This window comes from Gopherus flavomarginatus, chromosome 9 (assembly GCF_025201925.1).
Source record: "Gopherus flavomarginatus isolate rGopFla2 chromosome 9, rGopFla2.mat.asm, whole genome shotgun sequence".
In the NCBI taxonomy this organism is placed as follows: Eukaryota; Metazoa; Chordata; order Testudines; family Testudinidae; genus Gopherus; species Gopherus flavomarginatus.
In genome coordinates, this window is record NC_066625.1 from 65932323 (window position 1) to 65948601 (window position 16279).

Below are 16279 nucleotides of genomic sequence, written 5' to 3' on the forward strand. Positions count from 1 at the left end.
ATCAAGGAAAAGGTATAGTACTTTAGTTGGTAAGTATATAGTCAATAGAAGGATGAAAACAATACAATATAGATTAGAAATGTAGTGACAAGGGGAAGCTTTTAATATAAATTTGCATGTTGCTACATATTATCCAGCAGTTTTCTCAGCAAATGTTTAATGTGTATCAATAACTCCTGTTCAAAAACAAATGTGTTGCCTCCAAATCTGAATTGGTTTGCAACTTCATCCAGTTTTTACATGCTCTCAAGATGATAGGAATCACAGATAGCATGCTAAACATTTGAAGCACTGGCCAACAAGAAATGTATTTTAGGTGGCTGGTTTCCATGCTGTTCAAGCTAAACCTCATTAAAAAGCAGACAGAGTAACTCAGATTAAAGATATGATTCAGTTCTATGTTCATGCAGTTATGTGCATAAGTCAAATAAATATTCAATAAATGGGTTTGGATGCGTATGTAAACACAAGGTCCATAAACAACAACAATAAAACCCAACAAAGCGTTCTGCATTTTGCTTGGCAGAGTGTTTTCTTTATGCAGTTAGATTAACAAACCATGATCTCATCGTTAGTCAACAAGATACTAGAGAGACCATCAAAGCAAGCTACAGGAGAGTCAAGATTGATTCATGCCAAACAAATGTTTGTAGCTAACAGCTGTATTACCATTGATTCTAATTTACTCAGCAGGATTCTCCTTTCATTTCCTAAGTGAGATGAATGTCATGTTGCATGATATAGACAGCATGTCTACCTACTGCATGAGTAATGAGTTGTGTCAGCTTCTTGTATCATAAAATATTTCCTTGTTTTTGGATCTTCTTGAAGGATTATGTCCTGGTTTTTCTTCCACTAACAATAAAATTCTTAGAGGCTGTGTGTTCCACTGAAATGTCCAATACAGGAGGGTTTGGGAAGGATATATTATAACTCACTCATAATTTAGCTTAAGCCCTCTTGATAATTTTTGTCACTCATTCTGCTGGGCAACTTGTGCTTCCTGAATGACTAGGATACCTGAAATAAAACCATTCTTTTTTCTTTCCTTATTGCATTTGGTAGAGAGCTAGGAAGTTGTCCTTCTTCCAGATGTGAAATAAGGACACATACCAAAAGCTGCTCTTGTCCACTTTAGGCTTGTGAAGTTCACTAATCTTTGCTGGTCTGAGGACAGTCCCCAAGGTCACCACTTCAGAAGCAGAGTACTTCATGTGGTCAAACAGTGTTATACTGAGTGATCTGGAGACAATCTGGAACCAAAGTTCACACAAAATAAGCAACATCTCAGCTTTAAAGGTTTTGTCCAAAAATCCCACTGAATTCTTTTACCTCAGAAGCTTAAAGGGATAAACTGACCCTGCTGTGTGAATCCAAGGATTATAGGTAGTGTTTACTTGATTCTTAGATCACTAAAAAGCCTCAAAACATCGAGAGGTTCAGGTCAGAGAAGCACCTGAACATTCAAATGCACTATTCAGGACTGGAGTGGAAACCTCACAGGACTAGGGCTTTGTTTTGGTTTTTGTGATGGGGGAAGAGGTTTTGAGATTTCCAGGGCTTTAGTAAGATTAGAACTTACAGCTTTTCTTGTATGATTTTGAAATTTCCACTTCTGTCTGGAATCAGAAAGCACAGAGGCAGATGAAAATAAAATTTAATGGGTGCAATAGCTTACCCAAAACCCAACCCGCTAAAAGAATCTGGGTAAAGTTTTGGGTCTCATCCCAAACTGGTTTGCACACTCCTGTTTAATATGTGACTAGATGAATCTCTTCTAATAAGAAAGACTGAGCATTCAAAAACAAAAAACAAAGCAAACTATTGAATGCTTCTGTCAATTATTTAATTAATACAAAGAAAACAGCAATCAGTTTAATAATTTAACACTTTTAGGGACTGCAATTCAAGTAGCTGTTTTGAACAGAGGTGTCTTGTACAGCTGGGTGTCCCATTCCCCCCGGGCCCCGCCAACCACCCACCACCACCCCTCACCCCACATAACAGATTGTTTTCTTTGAGATGAGCCAAATTACATCTACCCACACCCTCCATGCAGTTTACAGGGTTATGGTACTTCACAACTTATCCAGGGATACTCCTGATATCTATCTTGCTGTCTATTCAAAACAAGGATGGGGAGTTGAGGTTTTCTGTGCCAACATTCCTGCTGATTAATCAGCTCAGCTCCATTATCTGTGGGGGAGTCCTCGTTTCCAAAGTTCCCTCGCTGCGCTGCATTGCCTGTTGGAAGTTCACAGATATAGCTAAGAGACACCACAGGGAACATGAACTAAAAGACTACAGGGACTGGAACGCTATCACTTATCCCTTGGTAACTCTCGCTGTGGATGAAGAGAGAAATGAAAAAGGCTCCTTTTCTCAATAACTAATCACAGCCCCAGTACCCTTCTTAAGGCTCCCCTCATGCCATGAGTGCACAGAGCACCGTACGGGCTGAACAAAATGCCAGTGCTTACTAGCAGCATGCCCCATAGTAAGTGGCTTTGTGGCTTACCCCTCATAAGCGTGAATTTATTCTCAGTGTTAAGGCTGAAGTGAGACTCTCTGTTAAGCTTATACTTGGAACGTTGACAACCTCTTTATATTAAAGACAACACATTTCCAAATTAGGACCATGGTCTCCAGCCCCTTTGGACCTATAACATTTGGCAACCAGGGCCGGATTTCCAATTAGGCACAATAGACACGTGCCTAGAGGCACCGGCATTCTCAGGGTTCCTTAAAGTTAAAAGAGGGTTAAAAGTTTCATTTTTTACTGAAAACATTGGGGTGCTGAATATGCTGTGCCTAGGGGCGTGTAAGGTGTCAATCCGGCCCTGTTGGCAACCACTTGTTTTGCCAGGTGTTTTAAACTTTTTTGTAAACTAGTCACAAATATTGTGACATTAAAATGGAAACGGGGTGGGTGGGTGGGTGTGAGTGTGTGTGTGTGTGTGTGTGTGTGTGTGTGTGTGTGTGTGTGTGTGGCATATTCTGCTTTTTGTTTGTATTGTGATTTTGGGGTGGAACTAATTAATTATTGGTCTTTCAAAGAGGGAGGCTGAAGACATAAGGCTGCAGAGTGCCGTTAGCTAGCACCGACTATAATGGCCAGGCTCTAGCTGATTTTCAAATGTACATTTCATAACCGTTTGGGAGATGTGGGGATTTCTAAGTGACGTGTTACACATAGTCAGTGTGGCCTGGCTGTCAGTCACACATAGTGGTAAAATCAGCTCCAATTAAGGGGATATGTAAGGAATTTCATGATAATGTCAGCACTCCATTTCATCATTAGAGAGGTAAAGAAAAGATACTGAAGTTAATTTATTTTTTAAAAATCCACAGTCAAACTTGATCGTGGCATTGCCAGATACCCAGTTAATCACTGAGTTACAGGGAATGGTTGACAGTTCCCTAATTATCCTGTGGGATTTTTTCTTTGTTTTTTCTGGTGGGGGCCCTGGGTTCTATTTCATTTGCTTTATGAGTACTCCAGTGCTGGCTTAACTTTCTCCAGCAGACTGACTTTAATTCTGCAGGTCAGCTTCTCTCCCATTAACCCCTTAATGCTGGCACTCACAATCACCTGGCCCTGTGTATAGAAGTTTAACATTGAGAAATATCAACAGTAGGTCCTGCAGCACAATCAAAGCGTAGATGAAAGTTTAGCTGCTGATAGGAGTTTTGCACAAGGAAAGACTGATTTCTAATGGCTGGAGAGAAGAATTGGGAATCAAAATGCATGCGTACATGTGTGTCAGCCAGCTCCTGACTTGCGGTGTGACTGTGGGCACGTAATTTAGACCCAGATTCTCATAGGCTTTTAGGCATCTAACTCCTTAGTTGCCTAAATACTTTTGAGGAGCTGAGCCTTAGGCCCTAATTCAACAAAGCACTTAAGAACATGCTTAAGTGTATCCCTTTTCAGCAGAGCACTGAACCCTGTACTCATGTTTTACTATATCAGGGCCTTAATCTTCCCGTGACTGTTTCCCAAACCTACAAAATAGGCATAATAATACAGTCTGAACAATGGAAACCATGCAGAAATCTGGTTAAACTAGTTATTGGGGATTTCCCCAGCCCAGGGGAATCTCCAGGGAACATAGAGCAGGTGTTACTAGCTCCATGCTATGCAACCCTTCTGACATTGGCATAGGTGGCATGTCATAGGTATGGCTAGCAGAAGGTGGGGGTGGTCACGCTAGTGCTGCACTTTATTGATCCTCACCTGCAGAGTCATCTCTTAGGGCTGCTCCAAACTACACCAGGGGGTGCATTTGCCTCCAATGGCCCTTGGGATTGAGAAGGAGGAAAGGGATCTCAAAACCACCTTTGACTCCCACCCTTACTACCTGTTCTAGCTGTGGTGCAGCTTAGTATCTGGCCTGGTATGTGTGCGCTGTGTTTTGCCTGTGCAATCCTTCTGTAACTACTGTATGCTGTTAATCCTATATATAATGCAGCTAATTTTAAGATGATGTGATATTCTCTGGTTTATAATTTCACTCTTCAAATTAGTTTAATTCTTTGGGGACTAAAAATTGAATGTTTGAGAGGGTGTGCGTGTATATATATATATACACACACACACACATTCCTCAGAACTTATTTGGCTAACAATCTGGAAAATGTCAGTGTTCAGAGTAGATTGCAATAAATTATGATACAATTAAAGTAATCGTATTACTAATTGCTGTACTGTATAAAAGAAGCATGATGGTGCTTATTACTAAAGAAGAACTTAATGCATTCGGCACTAGTACAAGTGACCTTTTTTCAATATCAACAGAAAGCGGTCAGCTTAAACCTCTTGTTAATGGTATAGAAAACCCTTTGCACTTACTCCATATAGAATTAAAAAACTGGCTTGTGTAAGAAGTCATTCCAGTTACACAGATTTCAGCTTAATTCTCCTATTGATCCTGGCAATAAAAAGACAGAAGAAAATGATCACTAAGCCAGGCTTTTCCCCAGCTCCAAAATATATGCTGCCGTGCCCAGTCTCGTGCAAGAAGGTTTATTTTCTTAAGAGAAGCCAGCAGACGAACACAAAAACAGTCTTTTAAGTCATTCCTTAGCCTTAGGCTTCAGGTCCCCCCCCCGCCCCTCCTACCCTGAGGGGTCTCCGGTGCTCCTGGCAGTTTCCCAGTTTCAGTCAGCTCTGCTCCCTTCCTGGAGCAGCAGCCCCAAGCCACCTGACCCCTTGCCCTAGGGACCCAGCACCCAAGTTAGCTCTACTCCACATAACTTCTTTGCCCCTGCCCACCGCTGCCACCATCCAAAATGCCCTTCATGGGCCCAGCTGTAGCCCAGCCCTCTTTAATTGGCTGGAGTGGACTCACCGGCTCTGGTCCAGAGGCACTAGGCTTAGTCTATCCCTAGGGACTAGCTACCCTGTGAGTGACAAGAACCCAAACCCATTTCAGCATAGCTATTGAAGGGGCGTGCCTATTGACAGGTTTGTCCCATGTCTTGGCCACCCTCCAGTTCTGGGAAAGGCCTGGTAAGTTGTCTCTTTCTTACATGAATCTGTGGATTTGAAGAACCTGCTGGATTATTGAATAGCTGTGTCCCACTGATATCCAGAGCTTGCTAGTGCAGTTAACTGTATGACTGCATAGTGTGTAAAATGTTTCTCCATTTCCTTTCAGGTTGGGAAGCTGATTCAAGAAGCAGCTGGAAGGAGTAATTTGAAGAGAGTAACTCTGGAGCTGGGAGGGAAGAGCCCCAACATCATTTTTGCAGATGCTGATTGTAAGTAAGCACTTACACATTCTCCTTAAACCTGACAATGATAATACAATTCATGCAGTATTCCTTTTGCTATGTGATTTGATTGTATATTTTACACTCCTCATGAACTTCTTAATTTGCAATGTGCTGCAGAATTGTGCATTGACAAAACATAACTGCCTTTGTCAGAGCCTCAGAGGGTAGCTGGAGGTTTGGCAGCTAGGTAAGGTGTGTGCAGCTGAGAGTTAGAATGTAAGAATGGCCATACTGGGTCAGACCAAATGTCCATCCAGCTCAGTATCCTGTCTTCTGACAGTGGCCAATGCCAGATCCCCAAAGGCAATGAACAGAACAGGCAATCATCGAGTGATCCAGCCCCTCTTGCCCACTCTGGAGCACACGTACTAGGCCAGATATTTAGGAGTTTTGGCACCTTAGAAGTTCCGGGCAACATTTTAGGATTGTGGGATCAGGGGCGGCTCTAGCTTTTTTGCCGCCCCAAGCACGGCAGGCAGACTGCCTTTGGCGGCTTGCCTGTGGGAGGTCCCTGGTCCCGTGGCTTCGGCGTACTCGCCACTGAATTGCCACCAAGTCTGCGGGACTGGCGGACCTCCCACAGGCAAGCCGCCAAAGGCTGCCTGACTGCTGCCCTCGCAGGGACCAGCAGGGCACCCCCCTGCAGCTTGCCGCCCCAGGCACACACTTGCTGCGCTGGTGCCTGGAGCCACTGGTGTGTCGGATAAGCACATTAGCTGGAAGTTTCTGCTAAAATGATCAGCAATTAAGTAGTTAACGTGTTGACATTTAAATTATTCAGCAGGAGGTTTTAAAGTTAACACCTTATTATAATGAATGAGTCAGTTCACACCTTGCTTTGAGCTATTGTTTCAGGCTGCTGTTCAGACACACTGCACTCATTGCACTTTTGAAAAGCTTTCTTTGGCTTTGTTTACATTGACAAAAATACACACCCTGAAAGACCAAAGTTCTGTCGATGAAAAGCACCGGTGTGAACAGCAGGAGTGCTCCCCTGCCGACAAAGCTACTACCACTCCTTGGGAGTGGAGAGCTCTCTCCCGCTGACAAACAGCAGCTACACTGCACAGCTTTTAGCAGCACAGCTACAGTGGCACAGCTGTGTCGCTAAAAGGTGCGTAGTGTAGACAAAGTCTTTGCAACCATAGAGTCTAGAAATTTAGGGGTTTTAACTAAACAAGAGAAAGCAGTGCCACATGCCGATCAACAGAAGGATACAACCCTATGTCCACTTTCAAAGCTTTCAGATAGGCTCTGCAAGATTAGGATAAAGTTGAAGAACTCTCAACTACAGAAAGCTAGTTGGTATGTGGAAAAGTTACCAACTCTACTGATACACAGTACTTATACAACTACAGTTATCCTGGTATAAATCCTGTGTGGACACACTTATTCAGGTAGAAGAATGGCTTTTATCACGTTAATCACCGTCCCAAGTGACAAACTACAGTGGCATAAGGGCCTCCACTTAGAGAGTTTACCAAGTAACTATAACTGATTCAATTCACACCTTAGATCGGGGTCGGCAACCTTTCAGAAGTGGTATGCCGAGTCTTCATTTATTCACTCTAATTTAAGGTTTCGCGTGCCAGTAATACATTTTAACATTTTTAGAAGATCTCTTTCTATAAGTATATACTATATAACTAAACTATTGTTGTATGTAAAGTAAATAAGATTTTTTTTAAATGTTTAAGAAGATTCATTTAAAATTAAATTAAAATGCAGAGCCCCCTGGACTGGTGTGAGTGCCACTGAAAATCAGCTCGCGTGCCGCCTTTGGCACACGTGCCTATCCCTACCTTAGATTATACCCCCAAAAAAGTTCCAGTGCAGACAAGGCCTCAAGTCTTGCTATGCACAGACTTTCACTGATTTAACTCAGCCAGTGCAAACCCATTTACGGACACCCTTATGTTGGTTTGAGAAGTTTAATATGAATTATTTAATGCTATTCCTATAAAGCTATTTCTAAAAAAAAGCTAAATTGAAGTGAGTGGTTCAAACTGAAATTGTCCACATGCTTTTTACAACCAGTTTAACTAATGTGGCTGAAATCACATCTTAAATTGAAGCAGGTGCCACTAGGCATGTAGACAAAACTTGACAGAATTTTCCTGGATTGGGACAAATGGTTCTGCCAAAAGCTGTGTGATTTTAGGTAACCTGAAACAAGCAGCCTAAAAATTAATTAATCCATCTCTACAATTAACACCCTTCAACAGTTGTCCAGTTCTTGCTCAAAGCTACAGTTTTCACAGACAATTGACAGGCGACAACTTATTCTCCTTCCAAGCACTTATTACAGATCCCATATGCCATAAATGTTTCAAGAGCTTCTTTCCCTTCTTTCCCCTATATTCTGCTTGTCCTACAGAGAAATTTAAATATAAAGTAGTTATGTTCATAGTGTATCATACAAAACAGAGGATCAATAGCAGGTTTTGGTCTCCTTGCAAATATACTACTAGCACCCAACCTGAGATTTTAAGACACTAGTTAAACATTGAAGAGATTCTGCTGGCTGTTACAAAGGAACTGTTTAATCTGTTTACAGAACAACGTGTGTGAAAGTTTGCTGATAGCGTGGCAAAGCCATAGAAACTATACTATTCTTTGAAAAGCCACAAGAGGATGGTTACAGCCCTTTGGAGCGCAAAACTATGTTAAGAAAAGAAAAAGGAAATCAGTTAACCAGTTCTAAATGCTATTGTTCTCAATCTTTGTGGATTCTTCTTGGGAGAATTTGAATGAGTTTCAGGAAACAGTCTGAATTACTTTTTCAAGATGATGGCGAAAAGGAAACACATTTGACATGTTTCTTAGACAGGGTATTCAAAGATGTTCTGAAAATAAAGCGTTGTTGTTGTTTTTTAAATCCCCAAATTGATCATAATCTACACCAAACTTCAAAGTGCCGCAACTGACGAGGGGTAATGGCAACCTTGTTTGACATTACTGCTTAATAAGGTGGTATTTTTAATCTTTATAAAGGCACATGAAATACAATGAGGGCCAAATTCTGTTCTAGGAATCTGTTGCTCTCAAATAACCAAGGGTGCAATTTTTGTCCCTATATACCTGATTTTCCTCCCACTGGTGTACAGGAGTAACTCCCCGGAAGTCACCAGCATTTCAGTAATGTCAAACCTCATGTAAATGAGAGAAAAATTATACCCTAATAGTCTATAGCATTTGATCTCTTAAATTTAAAACACATATTGTGTACCCATGTTTTCACCAGGATTGTTACATAAAATAAAATGAATCCTCATGTATAGGACCATACCACAGTAATGTGTTTTTAATTTTTTGTAAACCAAATCCTGTAATTCTGCTATGAAGTTATAAAAACTTAACACTAAATAATATGTCTGATGCTGGCTACAATAGCAGTGTGTGAATTACTTCTCACAGCAGTGTGTGGCTGTCTTGGTTATGTAGTGGATTATGCTGTGGAACAAGCTCACCAGGGAGTCTTCTTCAATCAAGGACAATGTTGCACTGCAGGCTCACGGATTTATGTAGAAGAGTCGATCTACGAGGAGTTTGTTAGAAGAAGTGTCGAACGTGCCAAGAGAAGAGTAGTGGGGAGTCCTTTTGACCCAACTACGGAACAAGGTCCCCAGGTAACGAGTAATGCATCAGCTCTTCATGACACACGGGCACCGCATAGAGCGTATGGTGGTGCCTGTTTAGCACTGAGGTTCTCATTCAAACCACAGCATGTTTTGTGGCCAATGAATGCACGACTTGTTGTGGTACACAGGGATTGAAATAACAAGCATTTCTAAAAGTATAGTTCCAAAGGGGCCAACCTTATCTACTGCAGTGCAGAAGTAGGTCTCTCCCCCTTCATGAAAAGTCACATTCGCATTATATTTGAGCATACTGGCAAATTCTACAAAGTGTGCTTCATAGAATTAAAGGTAGATTCTGTCCTACACTGTGCACCTCCAAGCTGCACTATGAGCACATGCAATGGAGAGGCAGACTCCCAGAAGTCTCTGCTCTATGCTGTCGTCCTTCAAAAAGTTCATAGTGCCATAATTGTGATTGTTGATCTCCAAAAAGGGGTGAGTTTTGAACAAAAATTAGGCAGATTTGGAAAAATATTTAAATTGCACTAAAAATTACCTATAAATACCTAATTGTAATTAACCCCCCCGGTTGGGTCATTTGTAGGACATCTGGACCTAAAGGCATGACCCATCTACCAACTGAACAAAAGGCTCAGCTTCATTAGATGGAAGGCAGTAGCAGACTTATTAGCCTCGATATGGCGGGACAAAGACCATATAGGGTTAATTTGGGTTACACTATTCTTTGAGATGGGGAAGTCAATAGGAGTTGCAGGTATTTAGTACCTCTCAAGTTTGAGCCAAAGTGAGCATTTGTGAGCATATCTCAGACTCATTCTGGTTTGTAGTCGAGAGTACTATCAAGCAGTAGAACTAACCCGGCTTCTTCAACCTTTAAGATTGATAAGAAACAGTATAACAAGATCCTGGAACTTATCCAAAGTGGCATTACAGAAGGTGCAAAACTCGAATGTGGAGGTAAAGGACTAGGAAGAAAGGGCTTCTTCATTGAACCTACGGTGTTTTCCAATGTAACAGATGACATGCGGATTGCCAAGGAAGAGGTATCCACAAATTTCCTCTCTGGGGCACAATCATCATAAATTTGTGTCTAAACAGGATTTATTTTATTTTATTTATTTGAGGATATAAAAGCCTTAGAGTTGGAATTTACTGCTGTAAATGGAATATGGGTCTTGCTGGGCAATGGTGTGCGTCTCAATACCCTTTAGGGGTAGAGAAGCTCTCAGCACCTGTTTGGGTAAAGAATCTGTCTTAGTTAGCCAAGTTCTAGAGCTGATAAAAGAGAAAAGGAAGTGGATGGGATTCATTGAGTGGCTGCTCTTCCTAGGGCTCTGCTTTGGGAAAGCTCACACAGTTTTGCAGGGAGCTGGTGCCGCTAATAAATATTCCTTTTGGAATTGGTAAAGAGTAAAACAGGAAAAGGGAGACAGCTGGAAAAAATGGGGATTTTTATCCCAAAGCTGTTTTACAAATTAACCATTAATCTCTGTTGCAGATCTTTGGGCCTGTTCAAGAAATACTGAGATTTAAAACAATGGATGAAGTTATAGAGAGAGCCAACAATTCAGATTTTGGACTGGTAGCTGCTGTCTTTACAAATGACATAAACAAGGCCCTGACAGTCTCATCAGCAATGCAAGCTGGGACAGTCTGGTAAGGCAGCAGTCACCATGCATTCCTGCTGTTGGAGATAAGGAGTTTGACTCACCATTGTGCCACCCTAGTTTTCCACCCTTTCCCAGGCCCAATCTAGATATCTACTAACTGGAGAGGTAAAAGTGTTTTGCCATCACCCCACCCAGTTTACTTGTGTATTGTGCCTTCCCCATCTTCTTTAGATTGTAAACTCAGCCACTGGCATGCTGGTAGGCACTGCTGAACAACAAATAATAGGAAATCATCATTATCATCCTAATAAAATAAAAATAATGTCCTGTGTTGTTTTCAGAATGGAGGAACCCTGTTAGATTTTTCTGATGAACACACCAATAATAATGCAGTTGCTGATGTTAAAGTACATACATCAAGAAAACAACAGGCACCCACTGTCCCTAATCCTTAGGGACTGACAAGCTCCATTTCTGAGGGCTAACAACAGCATGTAATTTGATACGTCAGAACTGGATAAACTAAAGAGCCCAGAGGAAATCAGGTGGAAAAAGACAATTTCAAATCTAATAGCAAAGTGTTACAAGGTGGCATTGAGGTTTGTTAACAATTAACAGTTTGTTACTGAAGCTGAATTCAAGCTACTTTACTTTTTCCATCAACATCTGAGGAGCTGACCCTGCTCCCTTTCGAAGACAATGGGAGTTATGTCATTGTCTGCACTGGGAGCAGGATTATGCTCATAAAAGAAAAACTGCTTATGTTTCTTTTAATATGATTGAAGTTACTTAGTTACTACAAATAGTTGGCTAGTGTCCTTACTTCTATGAGTTTAGTCCTCCCAAATGGATTCCCAAATACATAACTGACAATGCACCAGATTTAGCTCCTTTTCTTTTGACAGGATAAATTGTTACAATGCCTTAAATGCCCAGAGTCCTTTTGGAGGGTTCAAAATGTCTGGCAATGGGAGAGAAATGTAAGTATCATATTATTGCCTTCTAAACTTTGCTCAGATAAACAAGTAAGGAAACATTAGTGAATTTTTAGCATGAAAATGATAGAGATAGTCTACCTAATGAGCATGGTATGAGAAGACAGGGATCAGGGGTGGCTCCAGGCCCCAGCATGCCAAGCACGTGCTTGGGGTGGCGTGCCACAGGGGGGACTCTGCCGGTTGCCGGGAGGGCGGCAGGCAGGCTGCCTTCGGCAGCAGGCCTGCAGGAGGTCCACTAGAGCTGTGGGACCGGCGACCGGCAGAGCGCCCCCCACGGCATGCCGCCGTGCTTGGGGCGGCAAAATGTCTAGAACTGCCCCAACAGGGATACTCGTGTCTTGGTTGTATATACATTTGGTTTGCATGGCCCTATTATTTTTCCCTTGGAGATTTTGGAACAGCAAGGTGACTTAGCGGGACTGTCTTCTCATTCCTAAAGAGAATGGAAGTTTCCAAATATCGCCCTGATCCAGGAGATTTTTCCTCAGACATATTAACTGGCAATTTTCTGGGAAGATTCCCATGTTGTCATTCTTCTGCCATATTGCTTGCCTCCTTAGCTGTAACTCTTTGTATTCTTTCTGTCTCCACTGTTGTTTGCCACAGTTCCCAATACTGGACCACCTGCATGTAATTAAAGTGCTATTTATCTCTTCCAGATTTAACAACGTTAAATGAAATCAGGCCTACACTAATGTGACTCTATTAACACTTCCTAAAAAAATCCCCCTTCTATTATGGAATATTTGTCTTCTTTCCTAATTTAGTTGGAAGTAAATGGCAGATCTCTTGGAGTGGAATCCCACCCTTAATCCTCTTCTTACCATACCTTGTTTAACATCCTACCAGTATTAAACCCTCATGGAAATAGCAAGATATTTTATCAATTGTGTATGCAGCACATTTGATTATGTTTTTGTTAATATATATGAATAACAGGCAAATTCCTGTGCAGAGGGCACGTGAACCACTTAAGTCCCATTTAATCCCTGAAAATAGCTTGTGGCTGACTATACATTCAGCAGTAAAATCAAAATAAGGTCAAACACTTTCAAACTAAATATGGTGAAGTAGATTCTGATCCATAAAATGGCTCTATGCAGATAGATATATCTTCCCTTGTTAAGAACCACTTAGCAGAACTCATTCATGAGTCAGACTGTTCTCTGGATATCTATACCTACACTGGAAGTCCTGCAGCGGGATCTCAGAAGCGCTGAAGTGTAGACAGGGGTTCTTCCATCACCATAATAAATCCATCTCTCAACCCCTGGGGCTTAGGCTGGCTTAATTACATCACACAGGGTGTGAAAATTTTCAAGGCTCTGAGTAGTTAAGCCAACCTAACTCTGTCGTGTAGATCAGCCCTCAAACTGGCTAATTCTTATAATTGTGAAAATATTCCAAAAACACTGAGCACAATAGAGCATACTTAGGCCATGTCTACATCTAAAATTTTGCAGCGCTGGTTGTTACAGCTGTATTAGTACAGCTGTATAGGGCCAGCGCTGCAGAGTGGCCACACTTACAGCAACCAGCGCTGCAAGTGGTGTTAGATGTGGCCACACTGCAGCGCTGTTGGGCGGCTTCAAGGGGTTTTGGGGAAGGCGAGAGCAAACCGGGGAAGGAAACCAGCTTCGCCGCGGTTTGCTCTCGCGTTCCGCGAACCCCCGAGCAAGCAGGTCTCCTTCCCTGCGGTTTGCAGGGTGGTTCGCGGAACGCGAGAGCAAACCGCGGCGAAGCTGGTCTCCCTCCCCGGTTTGCTCTCGCGTTCGCCGAACCCCCGAGCAAGCAGGTCTCCTTCCCTGCGGTTTGCAGGGTGGTTCGCGGAACGCGAGAGCAAACCGCGGCGAAGCTAGTCTCCTTCCCCGGTTTGCTCTCGCGTTCGCCGAACCCCCGAGCAAGCAGGTCTCCTTCCCTGCGGTTTGCAGGGGGGTTCGGGGAACGCGAGAGCAAACCGCGGCGAAGCTGGTCTCCTTCCCCGGTTTGCTCTCGCCTTCCCGGAACCACCCAGCAAACCTCAGGGAAGGAGACCTGCTTGCTCGGGGTTCGGGGAACGCGAGAGCAAGCCGGGGAAGGAGACCAGCTTGATTACCAGAGGCTTCCTCAGGTATGCTGGATACCTGCTTATTCCACGGAGGTCAAGAAAAGCGCTGGTAAGTGACTATACTTGATTACCAGCGCTGGATCACCAGCGCTGGATCCTCTACACCCGAGACAAAACGGGAGTACGGCCAGCGCTGCAAACAGGGAGTTGCAGCGCTGGTGGTGCCCTGCAGATGTGTACACCTCCTAAGTTGCAGCGCTGTAACTCCCTCACCAGCGCTGCAACTTTCTGATGTAGACAAGCCCTTAGTAGTACCTTCATTGAATGGGACGACCTGTGAGAGTAAAGATATTTATGTGTACCTAGAGGGAGATTTTGGAGCACACAAAGGGCAGATGCATAACCCAACCTTTACTGAAAATCAATGGGAGTTGGGCACTTGATTCCCATTCGTGCCTTTGAAAATCTCTCCCACAGAAAATAATGTTTAAATCTGATATAATATTTGTGTCTCCCAAGAAAAGACACCTGCTGACAACTCTGCTGTGAGTTATCTTTCTAAGCATTTAAGAATCATCTGACCAGGGTCCATCATTTCTTTTATTCTCTCTCCCCGCCCCATGTGCACACATGCACACACACATTTTACCGCAATGTCAAGGTTTCAATGTTAACATCACAAGGTCAAGGAATGAAAACAGTGAAGGTTCTAACAATGTTAATTTTGCTATGTTGGCATCCATGTGTTTTACTGCACAAACAGTAGTAAGCTTCACATGTTATTAGAAAAATAGAACTAGGAAACATATTATATAACATGTGCATCACAACTGAGTTAATATTATATTAGAGTTAGGTAATAACTGTGTTACCTTAATGTTGCATTAGCAAGATTTGATTTAGGCTTTGCATTTCATTTCCTAAATTTTTCCGCTGTTTTTTCATAGGTAGGAAAGAGTGAAAATCAATACTTGAGGGCTGCTACACCAGTTTTACACTCACTTTGCACAGGGGTACCTGATGACACAAAGTGAAAAGCTGTGGAGAATCAGACCTTACATACATATGAGATTCAGGTCTATTGTCTACTAAGGCTGCCCCTTTACGATGCTCTGGAAGTGTAAAGAGGCCTTAAAGTAGTCTTAAGTTACAGTTACATTCCTACTAAGGCCCCTTTACACTGCCAGAGTGCTATGAAGGTGACCTCTTGTAAATGAGAATCAGGCTCATCATATTTAGTATGGCCAAATTAAATTAAAAATGACCCAAAGAAAGACTTTCTGATTTCAGTCCAAACTTTCCCAAAGGAAGTTCAGTTCTACTTCAGCCTCATTGTCTATCATTGAGTTAATTTGTAAGGTCTAGATTGAGCTTTTCAGCTTGGTCCTGCGTACAGGGCAATGCCCAGCTGCACTGCTCAGAAGGAGCCAAGAAAAAATATCCCTGGGTCACAGTTCCTTTCCTGATTGTCTCTTGTTCTTGGGGGGAGGGAGAGAGGGAGCATACATTATTTCACCCATTTTTGGAGTGCAGCTTACTTCCCCCCTCAGACCTGATCAGCTGATAGATGGGAATGGAATGATGGCTCTGACCACTCCCTGCACATTGACTCCTCCATTTCCCCTCTGCAAAAATTGGGTGTGCAACAACAGCTCTCTCCTTGGTTAGGCCTGCGCATGGCCGTGCACTGGGGCTTTCTTCCTGCTCCGTACTCTCCTGTATGGCTATATTAGAGGTAGGGACAATCAAGATAAGGTTATAAAGGGGCATCAACTTCCTGGTAGCTCTAGGACTCCTCACATTTGTCTACCTTCTCAAGTTCAAAACAGAAAAGGGGGAAAAAAAGGTTGTGAAGGCCCATATCACCCCCCATTGTTTTGTTTGCTAGACCAGAACAAGACAGCGGCTGGCAATTGTGGTATATAAAGGCTCTGGAGTCTATTCTGGCTGGGTTAACTATTGACTCAAAAATGTGTCCAAGGGGTATTTGCAGCCAAGTTTCAGCCCTACTGAATCAAGCAGAAATTTTCACACAGAGTGACTTATTAGCATTAGTTCTTCAGCTCCATGGAGCTCTCTGTGACAGCCTCTACTGAGCCTTTGGAGAATGGCTCTGTGGCTCAGCTAAGTTTGATAAATGTTTTGGTCATTGTGCAGAAGACAAATCTGGGGACTTTCTGTTGCAAGGTGTGGGAGTTTGTCCAATTGAATGTGCAACTTAATTGTGAAGAATCCTCATTAGTT

The 16279-nt window shown here is 42.6% G+C and overlaps 1 protein-coding gene across 3 annotated transcripts in view; it reads left to right on the top strand.

The window, feature by feature from the left end:
• The window catches only part of ALDH1A2 (aldehyde dehydrogenase 1 family member A2), a 75195-nt gene that overhangs the window by 54951 nt on the left and 3965 nt on the right, over positions 1-16279 (top strand). For all 3 annotated transcript variants that reach the window (XM_050967983.1, XM_050967982.1, XM_050967981.1), the window contains exons 8-12: positions 5661-5763; positions 9223-9407; positions 10259-10423; positions 10879-11036; positions 11896-11970. In XM_050967983.1, the coding sequence (XP_050823940.1) occupies positions 5661-5763; positions 9223-9407; positions 10259-10423; positions 10879-11036; positions 11896-11970 (686 nt within the window). The remainder of the gene's footprint in view (positions 1-5660; positions 5764-9222; positions 9408-10258; positions 10424-10878; positions 11037-11895; positions 11971-16279) is intronic.